This window comes from Mus caroli, chromosome 6, assembly GCF_900094665.2.
Source record: "Mus caroli chromosome 6, CAROLI_EIJ_v1.1, whole genome shotgun sequence".
NCBI classification, from domain to species: domain Eukaryota; kingdom Metazoa; phylum Chordata; class Mammalia; order Rodentia; family Muridae; genus Mus; species Mus caroli.
The window spans coordinates 25158391-25185131 of NC_034575.1; the positions used below are offsets into that span (position 1 = coordinate 25158391).

The window sequence follows — 26741 nt, forward strand, 5'->3', positions numbered from 1 at the left end:
GGGGGGGGGAGGGGTGGACCATGCCTTTAACACACACACACACACACACACACACACACAGAGCATTTGGGAGGCAGAGGCAGGTGGATCTCTGAGTTTGACCAGTCTGGTCTACAGAGCAAGTTTCAGGACATCCACCAGGGCTATAAAGAAAAACCTTGTCTCCTAAAAAAAGAACAAACAAAAAACAACAGCCTTAAAACCAGGTTGCCCTTTTCTTGTTATCCAGTCTAAGAGTTCAGCTCATGTTAATAAGCTGTTAATTTGTTAAGCAACACACATGTAAGTAACACATATAAACACAACTGTTTGTGACTTACAAGAAAAAATAACAGTATCACAAAATAGTATCTCTCTTTTTCCTTTATTTTTTTATTTTTTTGAGACAAGGTTTCTCTGTGTAGCCCTGGCTGTCCTGGAACTCACTCTGTAGACCAGGCTGGCCTCAAACTCAGAAATCTGCCTGCCTCTGCCTCCAGAGTGCTGGGATTAAAGGCATGTGCCACCACTGCCCCGCACAAAGTAGCATCTTTTGTTAAGTCAGTGTCTACTCGTACAGAGTCCAAAACCACTTTCATTTTTTGTAGGCAAGATCTTCCTATGAACAGCCCAGGATAGCCTCAAACTCCCATCCCCCCTGCTTTAGGCTTAAGTGCTGGGATTACAAAGTACACCACAATACCAAAAAAAAAAAAAAAGGAAAAAAAGTATTTTATTAATATTTTTAAGTTAGTAAGTAATAGGTTTCATTATATCCCTCCAAAGTGATGGCATTTACATTATTGTAACAGTAAAATATTAAGATCTCAAAAAACAAACATAAAAACCAAACCTCCTTTAGCTGGCCAGTGGTGGCATGGGCCTTTAATCCCAGCAGACAGTGGCTGACCTTTGTAAAGATACTGCCAGCAAAAGTTATGACTGTACTTCCTAATGAGCCACAAAACAAAATACTTCATAAAAAATTATAATCACAAATTTTTAAACTTTATGTAAGTGCTCGTGTGTGTGTGTGTGTGTGTGTGTGTGTGTGTGTGTGTGTGTATGTGTGTGTTTGTATGTGCCCGTGCATCCATACCAGGCTACCTAAACCACAGGTCTCCAAGATTCTTCTGTCCTCACTTCCCATCTTGTCACATGGGCACAGGGATTCCACACTCAGGCTACAGCCTCAGCTTTGAATTGGTTCTAAGGATCAGCATGGCGAGTCTCACATGCTTTACCCCAGCCATCTGCTTAGCACTCATTTCAACTGGGAGAGAGCTGCTGTAACACCGGCTGGCACAGGAGGGCTAGTAATCAGTACTGGGGGTGGGGGTGGGGGTGACATTCAATGTGAGTCATTTAAAATACCCAACTGAAACAAAAGTTTAACATTAGAGTTTTACCTATATGTTATATTTGAATTAACTTCTAAAAAGTAAGACATAAACCCTTGCAAGGTTTTTAACCCCAGAATTAGAAAGGTTAAGGCAGGGGGATGGAGAGGTCAAGTCCAGCCTGGGATATATGCTGAACAGGTCTCAAGCAAAAGCTTAGCCACATACACACCACGTGGTGCAGGTTATTTCCGAGTCCAACAGAAGTACACAACCATACAAATGTTCACAGCCACTGTAACTAACTCAAGCATACTAAAGATCAAGATGTACATTTGACCAGGCTTAGAGGGACATACCTGAAAGACCATCTCAGTAAGCTGAGGCAGAAACATCTTTTAAGGTCAAGGACTGCTTAGGCTACAGAGCAGGTTCAAAGCCAGACTAGATAACTTAGTGAGACTGTCTTAAATTTTAAAATAAAACAAACAGGCCTTCAAGATGGCTTGATAGGTAAAGGCACTTGCTACCAAGACTGACCACCTGAGATCAAATCCTACCACCTGGTAGAAGAATAAAGAGCTGACTCCCACAAATGGTCTCTGTATGTGTGAAGATTTGGTAACTGTAAATGTGATTTACACACATACAAGTAAATGCAATTTTCAAAAAAAAGTATCCATCTAGGCCGGGCAGTGGTGGTGCACGCCAGCACTTGGGAGGCAGAGGCAGGTGAATTTCTGAGTTCGAGGCCAGCCTGTCTACAGAGTGAGTTCCAGGACAGCCAAACTGCACAGAGAAACCCTGTTTCAAAAAACCAAAAATGTATCCATCTAAACATAAAAAACAAAAAGGTCTGAAGAACAATGTAGTGCTTCAGACCTTGCATGGCATGCACAAGACCCTAAGCGCAGTGCCTAGTTCTGTACACACATATGAAGACACAAACTTCTAAAGTACAGTACATCCAAACAGTAGAGTATCACTCAGAGACCTACAACTATACAATGAACTTCAAAATTAAGACCAGTGTAAAATTCATGTAAAAAGGACATACGTGCCCCCTGTAGCATAGCTGTATCCATTTTGTTTCTGCCCACCAGCTATTTCATACTGTTGCTGTAATCAGCCTGCCAGTCACTGACACAGAGAAGTAACTAAACTCAGAGCAGGTTCGTGCTGGTCACATACTATGTTATGTTCTGTATGTTTTGATTTTTGTTAATCTTAAATTCTGCAACTATAAGCTTCACATAGGACCCATCAAATTAAAGGTCAATGACCATATATCATGCTATGCTAAGATTTATTATTGTATTTTGAGAAAAGCTCACCTTGGAAAAGAATCCAGCTGCAGCCTTCACTCAGGATCTAGCACAATAGTGATCAGCTTAAACTGTTAAACATGAAAAAAGGACTGACTGCCCTACGCCCCCCTTACACACACACACCTTGTGTTTTTGTATGAGCTCATTATGATTTTTGTGGAGTTTGCCTTTATAAGCTGACATAGAAAAATGTTAAGAGGTCACAGCCTCAGCCCCTGAATTCTGAGCTACTGCCCTGATTGATCAGTCTTAGGGTGTGCATTCAATAAACCATCCCTATCTAACTAAGTGCTCGTGTGGTTTGTGGATGACTCCTAGACCCCAACACATACTATATGATTCCATATAGTATGGAAGCTAACATACTACACACACATATATACACACACATAAACACATATACATATGAATGAATGAATGAAATAGCTGGTGTAATGATACACACCTGTAACACCAGAATTCCAGGCACCAAGACAGGTGGATCTCAGAAATTTGAGGCCTGGGCTGTATACTAATAGTAAGATCTTGTTTTAAGCTCAACCTTCCCTTAAAAATAGAGACAAGAGCAATGTCTGAGGCTGTAGAGTCGTAGGTAGACTGACTGACCAGCGCAAGTGCACACTCGACCACACACGCTACCATGATCTACAAGCACCATAAGAATCTAAAAGGAAAGCCGGGCGGTGGTGGCGCACACCTGTGATCCCAGCACTTGGGAGGCAGAGGCAGTTGGATTTCTGAGTTCAAGGCCAGCCTGGTCTACAAAGTGAATTCCAGGACAGCCAGGGCCACATAGAGAAACCCTGTCTCAAAAAACAAAACAAAACAAAAAAACACAAAAAAGTTCCAAAAAGAATCTAAAAGGAAGAAGTAGAAGATAATGAGTAGTGACTGTATTATCTCACCCATAGTTGTCCTTTTTTGTTGGTTTATCACAATGTAGCTCTGGGTACTCTGGGTAGCCAAAACTTGTTATGCAGACCAGGCTAGCCTCAACTCAGATGCTATGAAGTGATTTGTGCCATTGAGGCTTTTTCGTTTTTGTGGGTTTTTTTGAGACAGGGTTTCTCTGTATAGCCCTGGCTATCCTGGAACTCACTTTGTAGGCCAGGCTGGGCTCGAACTCAGAAATCCACCTGCCTCTGCCTCCCGAGTGCTGGGATTAAAGGTGTGCGTCACCACGCCCAGCAATGCCACTGAGTTTTAAAACCTACTTTTCAGCTGGGTTTAGTGACACAAACCTTTAATCCCAGCACGTGAGGCAGAGGCTTTCAGGTCTCAAGGCCAGCCTGGTCTACAGATGGTGTTCCAGAACAGCCAGGGCTACATAAGGAGACCCTGTATTGGGGTGTGGGTTGCATACCTTTTATCTCAGCACTTAGGGGTAGGGTGAATTTGAGGCCAGCCTGTTCTAAGGTAGCCAGGGCTAAACAGTGAGACACAACTCCCCACTCCCAAATTTATTTCTGTGTATATGTGTGTGTAGGTCAAAAGATAGCTTTTTTGAGTTCTCTCTTTCCACCATTTGGAAAACAAAAAACACTTTTTATATGTACAAATCTGCGTGCGTGTGTGTGTGTGTGTGTGTGTGTACGCGCGCGCAATACATACAAGCTACCACCCCACTCCACCCCCGCCCCCAACACACACTGAAATCAACAAAACTTTAGATCTCCTGGAATGGGAGTTATGGGTGACTGTGAAACACCATGTAGGTGTTTCAGACCTCTGCAAAAGCTTCAAGTGTTTTTAATCACTAAGCCATCTCTATAGCCTTTGGTCTTTTCACACACAGTCTTGCTGTACAGCTTAGGACTGACTCCTGGTAGAGCTTCTGCTGTCTCTATCTCACACAGTTCAGGTTAGTCTTCAACTCCTCATCTTCCTGCTTCCATTGCCTAAGTGGCACAAATTTCTTTTATCAATTTATAGTCCTTCCTTCTTCTCAGCCTTTGGTCTGATTTCTGTCCCTGGATGGATGGATGGATGGATGGATATAAATATATATCTATATATAAATTGTTGCTGCCTTCAGACACACCAGAAGAGGGCATCAGATCCCATGACAGATGGTTATGTGCCACCATGTGGTTGCTGGGAATTGAACGCCTGTCAATGCTTACCCACTGAGTCATCTCTCCAGCCCTATTTCCAGTATTTTTTGTTTGTTTGTTTGTTTTTTTCAAGACAGGGTTTCTCTGTGTAGCCCTGGCTGTCCTAGAATTGACTCTGTAGTCCAGGCTGGCCTCAGAAATCCACCTGCCTCTGCCTCCCGAGTGCTGGGATTAAAGGCGTGCGCCACCACTGCCGGGCTTATTCCCAGTATTTTTAACAGGGGAAAAGCAGTTACTGAGCAGGTCCATATAACATGGTCATGAAGTTGGAAACAAGAACTCCTGGCAAGAATACATGCCGCAGAGAGACAGCTACAGGCTAGGGTTTGAGGAAGACGTCTTCCACAGTCTCTCACTCCCAGACCCCACTCTAAGACCTCCTGAAGCAGGAAGTCGACGGTGGGATCCAGAACCAGTTTTCACAAACCCTCCAAGCAAGTAAGATCACACTCAAGTTTGAAAACTATTATTTAAAGGATAAGATTATGAGTGGCTGTTTTCTTTCACTTTTTGTAACCTATATTTTTCCCAATTACTTTATTATACTTTCAAAACCCTACTATGTCTTTCATTAAAGTGTTTCATTAAAACACAGATTCTCTGGGTCTCCAGGTAAAAAGCACTACACTGTAAGCATTATAGGATCTGAATTACATGTCTAAAGAAATTCAATGGTTCTTAGAACCATAAGATGAGATCCCAACTGCATGTGTGTGTAAATACCCGTCAGAGTGCCAGGAAAGTCACAGCACTGCCCAAACTAACAAACCAGGTTGCCTTACTGCATACCCAGAGAGAAAGGGGCTCTTACACCTACCCAAGATTTTTCCCTCATATAAGCTGAATTTGTAAGCTTTGTAAGCTTCACTGCAAAACTCACAGAGGTTCTTGGTTTACCAAAATAAGTGCTATAATAATCCCTATGTCACCAAAATCTATGCAGGGAAGACAAACTCAAAACACTGGGAGTTGCCAAGTTTTCAACTTTTAGCTTTGAGACCATAAACTTATTCTTTCATCTCACCAACTCAAGAGAGAAGCCACAGGAAATGAGGGGTCAACCACAGGTTGCCAATGGACAAGGGTTGGTTAAAAGACTGCCTACACTTTGAACACAAATTAAACAATGAATAACTTAGGAATAACTGCTGATTAACAGCAAACACGCCAAAGCTAAAGTCTGAGATAAATGGCTCCACATTTCAATGCTTTTATTTTAATGTTTTAAAGATAAAAATAAAAAATAAAGGCATTTGGATGCCCATATATATCCTCATCACATAAAATTAATTTTTAACTTTTCATTAAAAAAAAAATCAGGTTTTGTTGTTGTTTGAGACAGGGTCTCTATGTAGCCCAGGCCATGAGATCCACCTGCCCTTTGCCTTCCAATTAATGATACTAAAGGTGTGAGACACCACAGCTGGCAAAGGGGGGGGGGAGTATTCAATCTTGAAAATACTAAGTATTCAAAAAAGCAAGATGTAACACACAATGCTGATCCCACATTCTGGTTTAAAGAAACAACCCAAAAACTAATTCCACACCGGGTGGTAGTGGGCGGTGGTGGTGCACGCCTTTAATCCCAGCACTTGGGAGGCAGAGGCAGAAGCAGGTGGATTTCCGAGTTCGAGGCCAGCCTGGTCTACAAAGTGAGTTCCAGGACAGCCAGGGCTACACAGAGAAACCCTGTCTTGAAACGCCCCCCCCCAAAAAAAAAAAGCCTAATTCCACAAGTACTCCGTCCACCACAGAGAACTTCTCACTATCCCCTCCACATAGACACACTGTGCCTGACACAAAGAGGGTGCACAAATATTTAGAGGTTTGAACTTGTTCCAGAAAATTTCTGAAGCCCTTACAGCAGACACCAGCTTTTCTTTAAATTCTAGCAAGCTTAGAGCTCTGGGGGCCCATTCCCACTACAGGTTTAACCCCAACTATAAGTCACTTAAGGACATTTAAAACGTCATATCCTGTTTTGTTACTGAGATCTCCTGGAAAAGACAGTCTCTGAAAAGTCATAGTATTCTAAAATTTCCAAGTATTACAGCAACGAGAGGTGTGCCAAGTCCTCATTATGATAAGATTCAGTTTTCTAGTTTAATTTTTTGAACATTTCTTGAGTCTGAGTACAGGTTTTCCTTTTTTTTTACCCCTTGAAAATACCCTTGGTTCTGTCAGCAGCTCAAGGCCTCCCCAGCCCCCACCTCCTTTGTATGTAAACACACTCTTGTCACACACTCCCATCAGCTGTTTGGTAGCTCCACCCCTCCTCCTTTTCCGGGTAGTAACAGAGCAGCCAATGAGCTGCAAGAAGCTGTGCCTGCGGCCTTTTGCCTGCATACGCTTTTCCAAAACAAGCAGCTCTAGCCTTCAGCAGGGGCACTGGTTCACAGATAAAAGGCTCACCAGAGCTGTGCAACAGGGCGAGACAGTCACCCCCACCAACAAGGAAACCCATGTAACCTGAGCTGTTTGTTCCTCCACCAGGGACAACTTCAACCAATATTCCTTTAGGGCAAATCACGCTTAAGGTCACCAGAGTCCCAGTTCTCAGACAATCTAAATAATCAGTGGTTGCCGATGGAAACCTCAAAGGTGGCTGGTCCTGTGTGGCTCTCAAGGCTAGCAATCTACCTGGCTCTGGCAAGCAAATGGCTGCACGATCCAAGACCATTTTACAGGACCTAGGCTAAAGACAAGTGGTTTTTATCCCACAGCACCAGAAAGTCATGTAAATCAGTTTCTAGGCTCCTGTGGAGGTTTGCACAACCCTCAGCTGAGGATCAGAAGAGAAACAATGAATGAGTCAGAGTTTCAGAGCATAATCGCCCAGCAGATTAAGTGCATTGGTGCAAAACACTCACTCCCTGCATAACTTGGGAGTCGGCTATCCTACCAACCCGTCACAAAAGAAATACCACTGGCTCTGAAAGAGACCGTGTCTGACAAGGTGCAGGAAAGCAGTGAACAATTAGTAACACAGCCTCTTCTCTCCCTACCCCCACACCGCTACTTTCCTACCATATAGGTTGCTGCCAAGCTATAAACCCTTGTAGTGTAATTATGCCCAGAAGACAGCCAAAAATGGGCTGAAACAGGAGACATTGATGAAACTGGCTATCAGCCTCTACCAAAGAAACCACGGAGGGACGACGACAAGTACCAGACATTCCTTCAGACCTTTTCTTTCTACTTCCTTACCACCATCTTTCATTTTTAACCCTCAGCACTGACAGGTGATTGTACCCATCTTACCAGCACACTGGAGAATTTACTCTTAAATTTTTCACTAAGTATACCTTACCCCAAAATTGTAAACTCCACTTGGGCCTACTGATGTGAATTCAACTGAGAAAGGAGACCATAAAATCTCTCACCTCCACAATACACACAAACATGCACACACAAAAGGAAATCTGAAAAATTTTCACTCCCAAACTACATTAAACCAGAAAATAAACTTGAAGTAGAGATAGCCTCTAGCTTTCAAATCAAAACTGTTATCCTCTTATCTCAGAGATCTACAATTTTAAAGAGCCCTGCTTTCTTTTGTCAGCAAGGGAGGTGGGGAAAGAACAGAAGCCAATGCCTCTTTGCCTTTCTTCATCTTCTACTAAAAATAAGCTATGAAATAAGCCACTTAGGGAGAGGGGGGAAGAGAGACACCCTGCTGTTCTTTGTTTCCCTCTCCCTCGCCGCCCCCCACCACTAGTCACCCCCCCACACACCCGGACTCCTAAATGCGGCAATCATTCTAGATGCCACAACTACTACGTGAACAAAAGGCACTGTATGGAAAAGGCATCAGTCAAGTTAGGCCTCGCTCCTTATCCTCAATCTTTCAGAAATCTATGTATGAACGTAATTTGTGGATCTGACATCGATCAAAAACAGCTGGAATTCTCTCCCCCACTCCATCCCAATTATACATTAGGGTGAAATTTGCATTAGGTGTGATGGTAACTCTCAAACTCTCAATTCAAGACAAAAATAACTCCTAAGTCCAGCACCATGTCATTTCCTAGTTTCTAAACAAAAATAACCCCCCCCCCAACTGCTTTGTGTAGAATGTACAGAGCCATGGTTACAAGTTTTCCTGCGGTATGAAAAGCCAGCATTCCTGTATCATTCATGCATTTACAAAACAATCACAGCCACAAACAGCCCATAAAAGAGTTGATTTCACATTTGCCTAGGTGTGTATCTAGCCTAATACCCTTTCTTACTGGCTTCACTCTAGTCCTTCCCACTGCCCTTCCCCCAAATTCTAGATTTCAAACCCTAAAACTTGCGAGTTTAACCACTATTCTTCATTTCTAGCCAGTTCTCCCCTGGGCAAAGAGAAAAAACACCTTATTCTTGAAAAGATGGATTAGTCAAAACAAACAAACAAACAAACAAACAAAAAAAAAAAATAAGAAAACTCTTGCCTAGGCAACTTTCCTCCCATCCCCCAAGTTAAAATCCTACGCAAAAACTACTTTTAAAAACTTCAGCAAATTCCATAACTGAGTTTTTGTCAACCACCACTGATGTTTAGGAAAAATAAAAAAATAAAAAACAGCAACAAATAAAAGAAGGAATTACCTGAAAAATCTAGACAAACAACTTGAGTTATATAAACAAAATCCTGCAACGGGGGAAATGGTTGGGGGATGGGGGCGAGGCAGAAAAGAGAAACAGGAGACAAGACTTGTTAACAGCCTTTCACACACTACCGCCCCCCCTCACCCTCTCCCTGGGGATCAGCTATTTACAACACTGGGCTCTCGCCCCCACCCTCAAAATTAGCCCTCAAAAAATAAAACCATTTTTTAAATACTCGATTTGCCTTAGGAACCTTCGCGAATTTCTCTACTGGTCATGCAAAAAAAATCAGCCTGGATTCCAACCAAAACCACTGCCTGGAGGACTCTTATCTGTTACAGCTCTCCCACTGCAACCTCGGGTGTATATAAAGCTGGGGGAAGGGGTAGAAAATAAAAGGTGTCACTTGGCCCAGATCAGGGCAAGCAGTCCCCAAGAACCGTACCCTCACAGAGGGAGTTTTGCTCAAGTGGCTATTTTTTTCGGGGAGCTCCTTTCTCTCCTTCCTCCCAGCTGTCAGTTCCACAATATGGAGGGTGGCCTGCCTGCTAAGAGGGCCTGGGGGTCCTCACTGCATGCACTATGAGTGGGATAGGCTTTGTGAGTAGAAAAACAGGAAGGTTCTCCAGACCAGAAGGCTTAACAGGAGTGTCTGATTTAAAACACACGGAGCTCTTTATTACAAGAGGGGGCCCTGGGCAGGCTACTCTCTTCCTAATATAGAAAGGAATTAGGGATAAAGAAGGTTGCTTGAGTTACCCCAGTTTAAGCAGCACTGTGAGTGGAAGGAACCGGGACACCGAGAGAGAGAGAGAGAGAGAGAGAGAGAGAGAGAGAGAGAGAGAGAGAGACAGGCTTCCCTCTCAGGAATTTCTATAATGAGCCCATAAACCCAAAGAGAGCAAACAGGAAGCAAAGACCCTGAAGATGAGCTCCCGGTGACGAAGGAGGCGTCTAGTTATACCCCCCCACACACACACCCCTAAGAAAGGGCCGTCATAGGAATCCAAACGTCGTAGAGGGAAAGTCAGGGGCTGGGGGGTGGGGGGGAATGCAGGGAAGGCGAAGAACAACGCACATCTCGGGGGGCTGCAGATAAAGGGGGAGTGAAAAAGCCCTCGGCTCCGGGGAGGTGCCAAGGGGCCGTCGTAGGCACCGGGGGAGGGAGGGGAGGCGCGGCCAGTGGCCTGGAGTGCCCCGGAGCCCTCGAGTGGGCACCCCCACCCGCCCCACACGCAGTCCGAATTCCCCTCCATGAAGGATACAGCTTGACTACGTCCGTGTCCATCCGCCTCTTGCCGGGACTGGGGGATGACATGGTGTCGCCGCTGCCGCTGCCTCCCCGTCGCCTGCGCCGCCGCCTCTCTCCCCTCCTTGGCCCGTCTGTCACGGGCTCCGGGCCCAGCTCGCAGGGCCCCGCGGCCTCGCCGGCTCCTCGGCCGAGGTGGCAACACCCGCGCGGTCCCGTGGGGTCCGCTCAGCCGCCGCCCCCCGCACGGGGGAACACCGGGCACTGCCCCGCCGAGTGGGGGCGGGGACCGAGGCGCCCGCTCGGGCTGCCCTCCGACTGAGGCTCCGCCGCGGCCCGGGCTGCCGCTGCTCCGCGCCGTGCGCCGCTCCCTCCCGCCTGCGCTAGCTCGTTCGCCTGCCCGCCCGCTCGCTCACGCTCTCGCCAGCTCCCAGCTGCTTCCTCCACAAGCCGACGACTCCAGCTCGGTCGGCCTCTCTACCCTAGCCTCGCTCTAGGCGCCGTGATGTCACCTCTGTGACGTCATCTGAGGGGCGGGGCGCCGGTGGGAGGGGAGGAGCTTCGTCGTCGCGGTGTAAGCTGGTCAGGGGAGTTCTGGGAGATGTAGTTCCTCTTTCTCCTGCCATCGTGCATTCCCTCCGCCCCCTCCCCCAACCTCCTCACACACTTCATCGCTCAACTGCCAGTGTCGTTACCATCAACATAAACGACGGTAGTAAATAATGGCAGTATGATTACATTCATACTTTATGTACCACCCTCTCAACAGTGCTGCAAAGGCTGTTTGGATATGGAGGAGGCCAAAGTGGCAATTACTCAGACTGGCGTCCAAATCTGGAAATTCCCACAGCAGCATGTTCTCTCCACTCTGCTCCCTCTTCAGAGGGAATTGGTTTGCAGGGATTTAGACTACAGTAAGGCTTCCCCAGAGCTTGCAAACAGGGTTCATTTACCCTCTATGCAAACAAGGTCAGCAACTCCAGGACTGCAGTAGAAGCAGCAAAGAACAAGAAATAATTTGATACTAACATCCTCATTCTACAGAATTTGAGGTAAGTTAAGGTCATTTTAAAAATCACAAAGGTGACTGATAGAAGCGCCCTAAAAAAGTTATAATGCAGAACAAAGACACAGTTCTGCCCTCTGAACTCCTATATCAGTTCATGACTCTGAGAATACAGTGTAGATGAAGATGAAATTTACACAGCTCTCCCAGAATGGACCAGAGTGTCAGCATCATTTGAGAACTAGGAAGAAATGCCTCTAGAAGGGCCTTAGGCCTACTCAATTAACATATGCAGTTGAACTAAGTTCTCAGACAGTTCCCTGAACAGTGAAGTCTGAGGGATACTGCTCTCTACAGGGCTCAAAAGTACCGTCAACCTAAGGAGCAACAAGGTAAAAGAGGCAGAATAGTGCCAAGTATCCTCAAAAGCTTTATCTATTGTCTTTTCTCTATGACGCACACTTGGACTTTGTCAGGTCAGGTACTGAGGGCTAAACTGAAGATCATTTGCTCCTATCATTCTACCCTTCAATATGCCAGCTATTTTTTTTTAGTTGTAACATACATATAAAATATTACAATGTTAACCATATTTAAATATTCAATGCAACAGCAAAAAAAAAAAAAAAAAAAACAATAAATATTGTGCAAGTCTGACTGGTGCTCATTTCCTGAACCTTTTCATCAATCCAGACAGAAATCGTGTGCCCTTAAAAGAATGACCCTCCCCCTCCCCATCCCACCAGCCCCTGGTAACTTCCACTCTATGTTCTGGGGAGAAAAAAGACAACCCATTGCTTTCTCCTAGGAGAAATCTTGTCAGCAGATGTGTATGAAAAGACTTCTAACCACCTTTATCTGATCACTTCATTGAAGGAAGAAAACAAAACAAAACAAGATTTGTCTTTCTCACTGTCTGCACCAGACTCCCTAGGGTTTTATTGCCCCTACCAGCTTTCCTAGAGTGGCTCCCCCAGCCTCCTTTGCCTGATTGCCTCCCAACCCTGTGCTAAGATGGTGGTTTTCAAGCTTGGCCCAACACCTCAGAATCACCTGGGGAGCTTGTTAAGCTCACAGGAGTCCAGGAACTGCTGCTGGGAATTCAGAAGATCTGGGGTGAAGCCTAAATAGCCTTGTCTTTAACAAGTACCCCGGATTTTTCTGATGCTGGCCAAAGTCAGAAAAGCTCTGCATTCAAGATTCCAAAAGATGTCTCAATTTCGAGGCACCTATCTGACTATTAAGTGCATTTATAAAGTCCTATGCCCAAAAGGCAGGAGCTGTGTGCTCTCTGCTCCTCCACCACCCACACAGTGGCACCTAGAGGACCTGTGGTCATTGTCTCTAAAACCACAGCATATATACAGAACAGTCAAGGAAAGGACACTAGAGGAAGAAAGGCCTGGAGTTAGGGCTTAAAAATTCTACGTGGTCTCTTCCTCCTCACTGATACAACTGCTGTGAGCAAAAAAAAACTTGGGAGAATAACCAGAGAAGTGTTTCGTAACAGAAACTTGCAGACCACGCTGATAGTGGCAAGCCTGCTCCCTCCACAGGTATCGGAGGGTGAGCCCTGCAAGCAGTCTTAGCAAAAGAGAACCATGATGTATGTCCTTTGGAGGTTGTTGTTGGTGGTGGGTTTTTTCCACGCCCTCTGTCTTTTTTTTTGGAGGAATTTATTTCTGTTTAATACGTATGACTGTCTGCTTGCATGAATCCATGTGTATTATGTGCCTGGTGCCCTTAGAGGCTAGAAGAGAGAGAGTCATTTTCCCTGGAACTGTTGTTACAGGTTACAGACAGTTGTGAGCCCCTTTGTAGGTACTGGGGACCAAACTTAAATCCTCTACAAGAGCCGCACTGCATCTTAACTGCAGAGCCATCTCTCCAGTCCTAGGAAGTACTTTAGCTCTTGGCTACTTGGGACTGATCTACCCCTCCCTGCTCTTCATTATGCCTCAGCAAGTTACTTATATCCTTCCTGAACCTCAGATTTCCTCATCTGTAAAGTATGGGCTCTGATGCCCTACCCAGATTGAGTGGCTTGATGGAGTTCAATGGAAAAGATCAATGTGAAAGCCTTAGATGTTATGAACTGCTTTCCACAGGGGGAATGGGAAATACTGATGACCAGGTGCACTATGGGAAATACTGATGACCAGGTACACTATGGGAAATACTGATGACCAGGTATAGTCTGGCACCAGTTCTGGTCTTATGTAACTGTTACTATGCTCTTAGCACCCCATTTCCCCACTCCTTATACATCAGTTATAGGAGGAGGTCATTCGCTTTGGGGAAATTGGTTTTGTTTACTTGCTTTTGAGGATGCTACAACATCCATTGTCTCTGTTTGTGGCAAAGGTAGGCAGGCACACATTTCCCTCTGGGTATTTTTGCCATTTGTTCTTTCGTGAATGTGCCTCCCCTAGAATAACCTTCCTTCCTGCTTCCATAGCTTCAAGGAACTCCTGAGCCTGCCCTTGGCTGAATAAGTTCAAAATTTTTTCCACAGCTTTGCTAAAGAAAACTGAAGTTACTATTGAGTCTGTTCGTTTGCTTTCTCCTTTCTCCCAAGTTTCAGCAGTTCAGAATGTCAATAATTTACCCTAAGACAACACCAGGGCCTGGGAGTGTCTGTTTATACTTGTGCACTCGCAAGACGGTGTTCTGGAATGAGCGATGAGCTTCCTTATCAGGTACAGCCAAGGGGCGCCTGGGAGGGAGCAGCTGTCCGACCCTGCCTGACTCACCAGTGTTGCAATCTGAGAAATGGATTCTGGGCCTATTTATCTCTGCCCCGGGGCAGGGCCAGGCTTGACCGGAGGGGCCTCTGATCTCATACACAGCTTCTACAAGGCAAGAAAATAAGCTTGAGAGAATATAGTGCTTCCAATGAGACACTAAGATGAAGCCAAGTTTTTGGCAGAGTGAGTGGAAGAGGCCAACAAGAAACTAAAACCGTTTCTGACATGGCCTATTAATCCTTAACAGGAATTTATGGTTGTCCTTACCCAGTCTTAAAATAGCCCCACCCCCACGCCCCCAACAGTCTCCTGTTCCCACTGGATTGTTTCTCAGAGAAAACAGTTCACTCTGAGCTAGCTCACTCTAATGTCACATCGCAGGTCTGATCTCTTCAGGAGGTCATCATATCTGCAGTCTACCTTGGACCTAAAACTGTAAAACCCTGCCCTGGAGACATGGCTCTGTAGGTAGAATGCTTGCCATGTAAGCCTGCGGCCGGCCGGAGTGCAGATCCCTGTGGAGTATATCCTGTGCCCGAAATCTCAGTGCTCTTCCAGCGAAATAAAGGGGAGCCAGAAAGCAAGAGAATCCGCAGAAGCTCAAGGGCCAGGTGGTCTGGCATTCCAAGTGGGAAGTAAAGAAGAGACAGTACCACAAACGAGGTGAAAGGCAAGGACTGGTGTCCATGGCTGTATGTCTGAACTGACACCATGAATGTTTGCGCACTCACACACATACACAAACAACAACAACAACGACCCTCCGTGCTCACTTCACGTGATCTCTATGTAACCTGGTCATTGTCTGGTTACATAGACCTGGTCATGGCCTGGTCCTCATCAACGACCGTGCAGCACAACTCAGTAGCAGCTTCGGTTTGGTTCAGAGAGATGTTGCAACCTCTATAGCACCAGTCATGTGTGACATGTTTTGTCTACACACAGGGCCACCAGCAACCTCACACATACTCCCCAGCACCAAACTGGAGGGTGCTATATCCTATATCTAGGGAGTGCTCTCCTGGGCAAGGTGTCCTGGCTAGAGCCCTTGTGCAGTCCACTGCTGGTGCCCTGTCTTTTCTTTTTCACTGTGTCACCTCCCTGTTCTGGAGCTGTGGATGCCTGAGAGCTCTAATCCCCCATGTGACCTCATCCAGCCTCCGGGCTTTCTTTAGTATCCCTGCTGATGCCTGAGAAGACAGGCCTGTGATGCAGGCCCTTCCCCCTCAACTCCAGACCAGTACACAGACCCAGAATACAGTTCAGATGCAACATTCTTTCCTCCTTTTCCTTGGTTTCTTTTGTTTGTTTGTTTGTTTTTGTTTTTGTTTTTGAGACAGGGTTTCTCTGTGTAGCCCTGGCTGTCCTGGAACTCACTTTGTAGACCAGGCTGGCCTCAAACTCTAAAATCTGCCTGCCTCTGCCTCCCGAGTGCTGGGACTAAAGGTGTGCACCACCACGCCCGGCTTTCCTTGGTTTCTTCATCTAGGTAAATGGCAACTCCTCCTCCTGCCTCTGCTTTCCCAAGTCACAGGGGTACGCCAGCCATCCTACTGAATTGGTTTGTGATTTTTTAAAAATTTTATTTATTTATTTAATTTTTTTTGAAACAGATCATTACCCTGTAGCCCAAACTAATTTTGAACGCTTGACAATCTTCCTGTGTCAACCTCATGACTGCTGGGATGGCACTATAGGTATGAGTCACACCAGGCCTGGTTAATATGACCAATTTGTGTTCCACATATTGATCTAGGTACTTGATAGGTAGGAATAAGTGACACAGATGAAACTTCTCTGTCCATAGCGCATGGGCTCTGGTGGTGGGAGAGGACAGAGAGCAGGGGATGCTGTTAAGTCCTGTGGAAGAAGGAAGTGGGAGACAGAGTTCTGAGATTGGCAGGAGGGGTGGTAGCTCAAAAGCCATCCTCAGCTACATGAGCCCTATCTCAAAACAGGGGTTGGGGAGGTAATGTATTTGGTAGAATGCTCACTGCATCAGCTCAAGAACATGAGCGTGGCCCTCAGAAGCCACAGAGAAGAGCCATGTAAAGTAGCTCAAGTTTGTAATCCCTAGAGAGACAGAGGCTGGCCCTGAGGTTAATCAGTGGACTCTGGGTCCCAGTCAGAGATCCATCTCAAAAATAAGGTAGATGGCACCTAAGAAGAATAACACTTAAGGTTGTCCTGTATCTCCATAGGAGTGTACATACATATGCCCTACACACAAACTCACACACACACACACAGAGAGAGAGAGAGAGAGAGAGAGAGAGAGAGAGGACGAACTGGCAACAAACAACTAACAGCTTCCACCAGTCACTTCTCTCAGTCAGTGCTGGGTTGCTGAGGTGACTCCAGGGGAAAAAACCACACAAACCTGGTGACCTGAGTTCCAACCCAAGAACCCATAGTGGAAGCAGAGACTACTTGACTACTTGCAAGTTTTATCCTGACAGTCATATTGATACCGCTTGGAGTTGTTAGTCTCACTAATAAAAGAATTTAAAGCCGGGCGTGGTGGCGCATGGCTTTAATCCCAGCACTNAGAGGCAGGCAGATTTCTGAGTTTGAGGCCAGCCTGGTCTACAGAGTGAGTTCCAGGACAGCCAGGGCTACACACAGAAACCCTGTCTCAAAATAAAAAACAAAAACAAAAAAAAGAATTTAAGAATGGACTCAAAAAGAAATGCAAGGATGATTTTATTAGATTTTTTCTTTTTTTAAGCCCCAGTGCAGGCTAACTTTAAACATCAGGGCAATGGAAGAAAGAAGGGGGAAAGCCACGCTATTTACGCTAGCATGGAGGTCAGACACAGGGCAGACTGACAAGCAGCCACACCATGGGGAGGAAGACTTAGACAGAAGGCATAACTGAATGGGAGGATAGGGTAGGAAGGAAGGGGGGGTAGTCCAATGTGTTAGGAAAGCAGGCTAGCAAAAGAGATGAAAAGAAAAGAAAAGGTATGATTTTCTGAATAATTGAAAAAGAACAGAGAGATAGATATATAAGCAAAATGGCTGAGATGCTATAGACCCATAGCCCAGGAGGCTACTGCACTAGGAGTGAGACTATGGGTAGAACCAGTACAGTACCTCATTAAAGTACCAGTTAGCTGGGTGGTGGTGGCACATGCCTTTAATCCCAGTACTTTGGGAGGCAGAGGCAGGCAGATTTTTGAGTTTGAGGCCAGCCTGGTCTACAAAGTGAGTTCCAGGACAGCCAGGGCTATACAGAGAAACCCTGTCTCAAAAAAACAAACAAACAAAAAAAGTACCAGTTACTCCCCCTCTCTCCTTAGCCCGGCTTAGAGTGAGCCTGCCTCTTAGAGGAAGGCCCTGGGCCAAGTAATTCCAGCCCATCTTGAGTATTGAGTATCTATCTATCTATCTATCTATCTATCTATGTCTATATCTATATCTGTATCATCTATGTCCATATCCACATCCATATCTACATCCATATCTATATCTATATCCATATCATCTGCCAAGGCCAGAGTGTCCATTATCTTTCTCTCTCAATATTTTAATATTTATTTCATGTGTGAGTTTTTTGCTTGAGTGGCTGTGATTATACCACATGCATGTTTAGGACCATCAAATGTCAGAAGAAGGCACTGCATCTCTGGAACTGGAGTTACAGATAGTTGTGAGCCACCACGTGCATGCTGAGCATCAAACCCAGGTCCTCTGGAAGAGCAGCAAGTGCTCTTAACTACTGAGCCATCTTTCCAGCCCCTCTATTCTCTTGGCCATACATTTTTTTTTCTACTCTAACATGTGCACCAGGCACGTATGTTCCTGCACTCATACATTCTCCCCTCTATATCATACACACACACATACACACACACACATAAACCAGGCCAGGAAGTGGTGACACAGGCCTTTTACCCCAACACTTGGGAGGCAGAAGCAGGCAGATCTCTGAATTTAAGGCCAGACTGGTCTACAGAGAGAGTTTTAGGACTGCCAAGGCTATATATAGAAACCCTGGCGGCTTTCTATATATAGAAAAAACAAAACAAACACAAACAAAAAAACAAAAAACAAACACAATAAATAACATTTAAAAGGAGTTGCCTCAGTGAGTAAAGGCATTTGCAACCAAACTTGGAGACCTGAGTTCTAGCTTTGGGCCCCAGTGGTGTTAAGAGAACAGCAACTACCATGGTTGTCCCCTGGCCTGCATATAGGTATGGTGACCTATGCAGCAATTCCCCCCAATAAACTGATTAAAATGTAAGGAAATTTTTGTTTAATGGTTCTTCCCAAAGTTCTCTTCAAAGTAGCAGGAAGTTTTATATGTACTGAGTGTCTCCCCTGAATCAGGCACGGGGCCAAGGTGTGGTATTTACAACCTAACAGCCTGCAGGATGGATGCGTGTTCCCAGAAGTTAAACAACTTGTCCGGGGCCACACAGGAAGGAAGTGGAAACATCAGAGGATATCAAGTCATTGGTTCTAGGGTTACCACACTGCTAACTCCAATAAAGAAAACCTCATTTGTAGATGTTGAAGAACTCATTCTCTCTCATATTCCATCCAAATTCCACTTTCTTCATGACACTGAAGACACTCCTAACCTCAGCTGGGACTGGAGAGGAGGCCAGTGGCCAAGAGCGCTCACTGCTCTTCCAAACGACCAGAGTTCTGTTCCCAGTATCCATGTTAAGCACTTCAGTTCAAGAGGATCTGGTGTCCACTTCTGACCTCTGTGGACATACACACATACACAAATAAAGAAAAAAGAGAAAAAGATTTCCAGACCATTGTAAACCAAATTAATGTATTCAGAAGAAGAAATGCCTCCTCTGATGTTCCCATATAACAACATGACAATTCTACCCGTAGCTCTAAAACCTCTGACTATTTTGTTTTGTTTTAGTTTTTTGGTTGTTTGGGTGTTTTGTTTTGTTTTGTTGGTTTTTCCAGACAGGGTTTCTCTGTATAGCCCTGGCTGTCCTGGAATTCACTCTGTAGACCAGGCTGGCCTCAGACTCAGAAATCTGCCTGCCTCCGCCTCCACCAAGTACTGGGATTAAAGGCGTGCACCACCACTGCCCGGCCCCTGACTATTTTTATTCACACCTATAGACCACCAGCAAGCCGATACCCTTACCTATATATTCATCAATTCCAAGTTACCCCCAACATCTTTCTGTTGCAGGATATTTGATCACACTGTGAACCCTGAGACTGTGTTGTTTACTGGGAAAAAAAACAAACCTGTTTTTAGTTGTGGTATGGCTCAGCCTTAGTACACACCTTTAATGCCAAATAATGGAGGTACAATTAGTTATAGAAAGAAACACCCATGTTTGAAAGTGATGTCTAACTAAGTGGTAGAGAAAGTGACAAAACAAAACAAAAAACCAAACCCCACCCCCAGGCCCCCAAAAGAGAGAGAAACATTTTATAGAATAGGATATGCCTAATTCTCACAAGAAGAGAGGAAAGGGGAGCTGTCTGAGGAGCAGTACAGACAGAGGAGGCAGTTTTACTGGGACTGTGATACAGAGACAGGTTGCAGAGAGAGAACAAGCTAGACACAGGTGTAGGCAGACGGAACCAGGAAACGAGAAGGATCCAGAAGATTAGAACATATTGCCAAAGTTAGTATGAGGCCAAACAGAGCAATTCAGTCAGAAACTGAGAGAAGCCAGATTGAATCAGTCAGCTCGGAGAGGAGTTTGAGCCAGGACAGCTGAGTTGAACAGCCAGCCAGAGATCAGAAAGAACTAGGAGCCAGGTGTGGTAGTGCACTCAGGAGGCAGAGGCAGGTAGATTTCTGAGTTTAAGGCCAGCCTGGTCTACAAAGTGAGTTCCAGGACAGCCAGGGTAATACAGAGAAACCCTGTCTCAAAAAACCAAAAACCAAAACAAAACAGAAAGAACTAGGAAGGAGTGAGCTTATACAGCAGCAAATCTCAGAGGCTGAAAACACTGTAGGCCTAGAATTAGAATGTACAGAGGGAAGAAGCCTCCATGGCTAGGCCTAGGTTAGCAGATGGAGGCAGTAAGCTTCCAAGACAACAATTATATCAGGCAAATAAAGTTACATTAACACCTTCCACCTACCCTGAGCCTCCCATCTCTACAGTAACCCCATCTCGCCTTTCTGGTCTTATTTTTGCCCACCAAGACCCCCACCCTCACCCTAAAAATTCTAATAAAATTGTCCATTCTTCACCCATCTATTAAGTGGTTCCAAGACCCTTAAAGATACAGAATGTACACTGATATAAAGTGACATGTAACTTGCATAGCCACCCCCAAATTTTATCTACTGTTTTATTTTTTAAGACCTGGCCTTGCTATGCCAGTCTGCTTCAATGTCCTGAGTTGCTAAGACCATGAGCTCAATAGGCCCTCACCTTCCCAAACCTTCAGTCATCTCTAGATTTGTTTTAATAACTCATTCCATGTAGTATTATATAAGTGCTCACCAGAGTATTGTTAGGGAATAATGGCAACAAAGGAAACCTTACATGTTCAATAGAGATAAGCATTAAATTTTTATTCTCTGTGTGTGTGCTCTCTGCTCTCTCTCTCTCTCTCTCTCTCTCTCTTGCCACAACTTGAGCATCAGTGTCAGAGGACAACTTTTGAGAATCTATTCTCTCATTCTACTGTGGGATCTGGGGCTGATAACTCAGGTTGTCAGGCATATGCAGTACCTGGCAAGCTACCTCCAGGGTAGAGACATGATTATTTCAAATTACTTCTAAACCCAGAGTGGTGGCACAAATCTTCAATCCCAGAACAGCAGAGGTAGGAGAATCTCTGTGAATTTAAGGCCAGGTTGTTCTACATAGTTTCAGGACAACCAGGGCTACATAGCAAGACCCTGGCTCAAAATAATAAATGAACAAATAAATAAAAGTAAGTAAATAGCTCTGTGTGTTTGTGTGTGTATGTGTGTGTGAGTGCTCATGTGTGCACACATGCATGTGTGCAGTAGATTATTCCTTCTATTATACCAACCCTGGGTTTGAAATAAAGCTATCAGGCTTAGTAATAAATACCTTTACCTTATGAGTCATCTTACTAACCTTCAAGACATGATTTGATAGATAGATAGATAGATAGATAGATTTTTCAAGATGCCCCCATAGGTATAAGCCTAACAATATGGGTCTGTCTCTCCAGAACCCAGTTGGAAAGCCAGATGTGGTGATATGCATCTCTAACTAACCCCAGAATGTCTAGGAAGGGATGGGAGACAGAGATATATATGGTGGAAGGAGAAGTTGTTCTCTAACCTTCACATTCAGGCATGGCAGCACACACAGACAAAGTTAAGAAAAAAATTTTAAAATTCAAACTGGTCATGGGAAAACATGATATCTCAGTGCTCAAGAGATAGAAGAAGAAGGACACTATAATTTCAAGGCCAGCCAGGGAGAGGGACATGATAAGGCTGACATTTGTCTCCAAAAAGAAAAAAAGCTAAAAGTATTTTCAATCAGGACTGGAGAGATGACTCAGTGGTTAAGAGTACTGGCTGCTCTTCCAGAGGACCTGGGTTCAAATCCTAGCACCCACAACTGTCTGTAACTCCTGTTCCAGGGAATCTGACATGCTCACATAGACATGCCATACATGCAAGCAAAACACCAATGAACATAAAATAAAATAAAGCTGGGCGTGGTGACGCACACCTTTAATCCCAGCACTCGAAAAACCAAATAATAATAATAATAATAAAAATAAAATAAAATAAATAAAATTAAATTAAATAATTTATTAATTTCAATCCATGGTTCCTGAATCATAGATTCAGAACCCACAGATACAAGAAAGCCAATTGCATGCCGGGCGTGGTGGCGCACGCCTTTAATCCCAGCACTCGGGAGGCAGAGGCAGGCGGATTTCTGAGTTCGAGGCCAGCCTGGTCTACAAAGTGAGTGCCAGGACAGCCAGGGCTATACAGAGAAACCCTGTCTCGAAAAAACAAAAACAAAAAAACAAAACAAAACAAAAAAAAAAAGAAAGCCAATTGCATGGCATGTTTACTTGCATATAATACATACAATACTACAACTTTGCCCATTATCTTCAGACAAGGTCTGTCACTGAGCCTAGAGCTTGCTGTTTTGGGGACTAGACCAACCAGCATAGGTCACTAATCCTTATTCTCTGCCCAGCACAGCACTGGGGTAACAGGAGGCCGTGCCTACCTTTACATAAGTTGTTATAAAATAGAATGTGAGAGAGGTGGGGTTGTGGGTGGTTTATCTGGCCCACTCATGCAACAGATCTGGTATAAAGGGGGTTTACTGAAGAAAGGAGGGTGTGAGGGGCTGGAGAAGGGGTAGAGGTGGACAGATGGGAGCAGAGCCTTGGGGACAGAGGACAGAAATGGGGAGAGAGAGACCAGCCAGGAACACATGGGAACAGAAAAGGGGGGAGGGGAGACTGGGATTGTAAGCAGTTCTTTTATAGGCCACCCTCACTAGGCCTCAGGTAATGGCATCTGATGATGACATAAACCATTGCTAGGTCCCTGGGAGGATCCTCCCGGAATCACCTGTAAGCTAACATAGGTGCTAGAATCCAAAGTCAGTCCCTTGTGTCTCGTGTTGTGTTAGTGCCACAAACGTTCCCCCACTGCCTCATCTTGCCAGTCCTCTAGCTATTTAGTTTAAAAATGTATTTGTGTTTACTTTAATACTGAGTATATTCAACTTCCCTTTAATCCCATGCTATGTGCACAACAGGCAGTTAATAAATGTTTGTTAGTAGTTAACTAAGAAATTCCACCCTGACACACAAAAACTTGCACACATCTTTATCTTGCTGATAAAGCAACTATGCAGAATATTCAGGCTATTCAGAATAGCCATAAAGTAGAAAAACTTAAATGTCCAAATTGCTGAATGAATGAAATAAACATGGTATGTCCACACACTGGAATATTATTGAGCAATAAAAAGCACAAACACATGCTACAGCATAGATGACCACTGAAAACTTTGTGTAAAGTGAAAGAAGTCAGTCACAAACAGCCGGCACAGTGTGTGACTGTATTTCCATGAAATGTCCAAAAAAGGTGTCTAAGGCCAGGGGTAACAAACACCTAATGGGTACAAGAGGTTTGTTATGTTTGATGTTGCTTTTTAATTATTACATTTTTTTTTTTTTTGAGGCAGGGTTTCTTTATGTCTCCCTGGCTATCCTGGAACTTACTCTGGCCTTGAATTCACCTGTCTCTGCCTCCCAAGTGCTGGGATTTAAAGATGTGGCCACCACCACCCAGCTCTAATCATTATATTTTTATGTATTTGTTTTGTGTGTAAAGGGTATATGAGTGCCACGGCACACATGTGGAGATCAGAGGACGGCTTGGAGGAGTTAGTTCTCTCCTTCTACTTAGTGGGTCCTAGGGATAGAACTCAAGTCATCCATCAGGATTAGATGAAGCACCTTACCCACTGAGCCATCTGATCGACCTCTCTGGGGTCAAATGCAGTGCCTTTAACTACTGAGTCACACCACCCTCCTTAAAAAGTTATTTCTGCACTGATGAAGTGGTTCAGCACTTGCCTTACAAGGAAATTATCAAGCTGAGTTTAATCCATAGGACTCATGGTGAAAGGCAAGAACCTACTCTGGAAAGTTGTCCTCTAGGTACCGGGAAGATGGTTAAGCACTTAAGAGTACTTCTTAGCCGGGCGTGGTGCCGCACGCCTTTAATTCCAGCCCTTGGGAGGCAGAGTCAGGCGGATTTCTGAGTTCAAGGCCAGCCTGGTCTACAGAGTGAGTTCCAGGACAGCCAGGGCTACACAGAGAAACCCTGTGTGGAAAAACCTAAATAAATAAATAAATAAATAAATAAATACTTTTTGTGCTTGCAGTGGACCTGAGTTTAGTTCTCAGCACCCACATGGTTATTTCTCAATTGCTTGTAACTCCAACTCCATGGGATCCAATTCCTCCTGGACTCTTTGGGCACCTGAACCCCTACACACACAGACACAGACAGACGACAGACACCACACACACACACACACACACACACACACACAGAGTTTATTTTTCTTTGAAACGAAGTCTCACTATGTTGCCCAGGCTGGCCTTCAACTCCTGGGCTCAAATGATAGCTCTACTTAAGTCTCTGAAGTAGACAGAACTGCAGGCACCCATCAGCTTGCTTAGCTTAGAGATGTTACTTTTAAAAAATAAAAAGAAAAGAAAGAAAAGAAATGCTTCTTCATGGTATAGTGTTTGCCTGGCATGCACGAGGCTAGAAGTTCAGGTCAGGAGTTAGACATAATAGAACATTCTTGGCCCTCAGGAGGCAAAGGCAGGAGGATTGCCTCAAGGCCAGTTCTAGACCAGTCAGAACTTCATAGTGAGACATTGCCCTCCTTACAAAACTAATAATAATAAAGAAACAAAACAAAACAGAAAAGGGCCCTAAGCAGTGATGTCCCACTCCTTTAAATTCCAGCACTCAGGAGGCAGAGGCAGGCAGATCTCTGTGAGTTTGAGGACAGCTGGTCTACAGAGTGAGTTCCAGGGCTACACAGAGAAACCCTGTGTCTAAAAGGAAGGAAGGAAGAAGAAAGAAAATAAAACAGGTAGTTTATGCTTATAATATCAACTACTGCAGGAAGATTATCAAAAGTGTGATGTCATTATGTACATAGTGAGTTCCAGACTAGATGGTTACAGAGTGAGCCCTTGTTGCAACAAACAAACTAATTAAATAAATAAACAATAATGCAGCTTCCTCTCCTGTACTGTCTACTTTGGGTCAACTTGACACAAGCTAGAGTCATCGGAGAAGGAGTCTCAGTTAAGGAAATGCCTCCATGAGATCCAGCTGTAAGGCGTTTTCTCAATTAGTGATCAGTAAGGGAGGGCCCAGTCCATAGGTGGTGTCATCCCTGGGCTGGTGGTCCTGGGTTTTATAAGAAAGCAGGCTGAGCAAGCCATAAGGAGAAAGCAGTAAGCAGCCCCTCTCCATAGCCTCTGAGTCAGCTCCTGCTTCCAGGTTCCTTCCCTGTTGGTGTCCTGATTTCCGTTGATGATGAGCATTTATATGGAAGTGCAAGCAGAAATAAACCCTTTCCTCCCCAAGTTGCTTTGGTCATGGTGTTTTGTTGCATCAATAGAAACTCTAACTAAGCCATCTTCCTTGCTCCATCAGGGACAAAGGTTGACAGGGACTGAGGCCTCACAGGGCCTTTATCACTTCATTTTCTACGAAGAACCAAAGCCTCCTTTGGGGGAGCATACTGCTGTGCCTTTTCTGCCGGTATCTCCCATCAAATCTATACCTAGCCCTTTCCTCCCAGCCTGTAGCTATTGCAGGTCAAGGTCCCCTATAAGCATCTGAGGCCACCAATTGCGGCCAAGGGTCCATTTCCAGCTTGTGAGTGAATTTAGCATCCCTTGTCTTACTGGTATTGGGCAGTTGAATTGGCTCCAGGTCCCTTCTACACTACATTCCTCCCCATGTGTTCTGTGTCAAAAGTAGCAGTCTGAAGCCGGGCGTGGTGGCGCACGCCTTTAATCCCAGCACTAGGGAGGCAGAGGCAGGCGGATTTCTGAGTTCGAGGCCAGCCTGGTCTACAAAGTGAGTGCCAGGACAGCTAGGGCTATACAGAGAAACCCTGTCTCGAAAAAACAAAAAAAAACAAAACAAAACAAAAAACCCAAAAAGTAGCAGTCTGTGCTTAAAAGGCAGAATGTGTGGAATCAGGGCTTCCACACTGCAGTCTGGCTGAACTCTAAGAAGAGGAATTAAGGAGGTCGTTGACCTGAATTTCCAATCCCAGCTCTATCCCAGAGCATGTAGAGGACCTACCTGCTCACTTCCTCTGAGTAGACTACCGAGACAGAACAGTTTAATATGTAATCCTTTACAGTGAATTAGAACCTCTATTTAAAAAAAAAAAAAAAAAAAAAAAAAAAAAGAAAAAAAAAAAAAAAAAAAAAAAAAAAGGAAAAAAAAAAAAAAAAAAAGAAAAGAAGCTAAGAACCAGATCTGGTGGCTGGTGATGCTCATGTGTAATCCCATCATGTAGGAGGCTGAGGTTCAAAGGCCTGAGGCTTAAGGAATTAAAAACTAGTCTCTGCAACCTAGTTCAAAATCAGTCTGTGTTACATGCTTCTTTGTGTCAAAGACAAACAAATAAATAAAAATCAAAAGAGCCAGGCATGACACTCCAAGCTATTCAGGAAGATTCAAATTCAAGGGCTGCCTGGGATTCAGATACAGAGACAGTTCAAGGCAAGCTTGGGCCAGTTAATGATGCCCTATTTCAAAATAAAAAGTAAAAAATGGGCTGGGGACTTTTCTCAGTTGTTGAGAACTTCCCGATAAACCGGAAGTAGACTGGTGGCCTGTAATCTCCGCAGTTAGGAGGTG

General features: G+C 44.7%; 1 protein-coding gene across 1 annotated transcript in view; it reads right to left on the minus strand.

Moving 5' to 3' along the window:
• Positions 1-11102, minus strand: part of Ube2h (ubiquitin conjugating enzyme E2 H) — a 93389-nt gene extending 82287 nt beyond the window's left edge. The window contains exon 1 of the mRNA XM_021164600.1: positions 10620-11102. Coding sequence (XP_021020259.1) covers positions 10620-10672 — 53 coding nt within the window. The 5' untranslated portion in view covers positions 10673-11102. The remainder of the gene's footprint in view (positions 1-10619) is intronic.
• Between the last annotated feature and the right edge of the window lie 15639 nt (positions 11103-26741).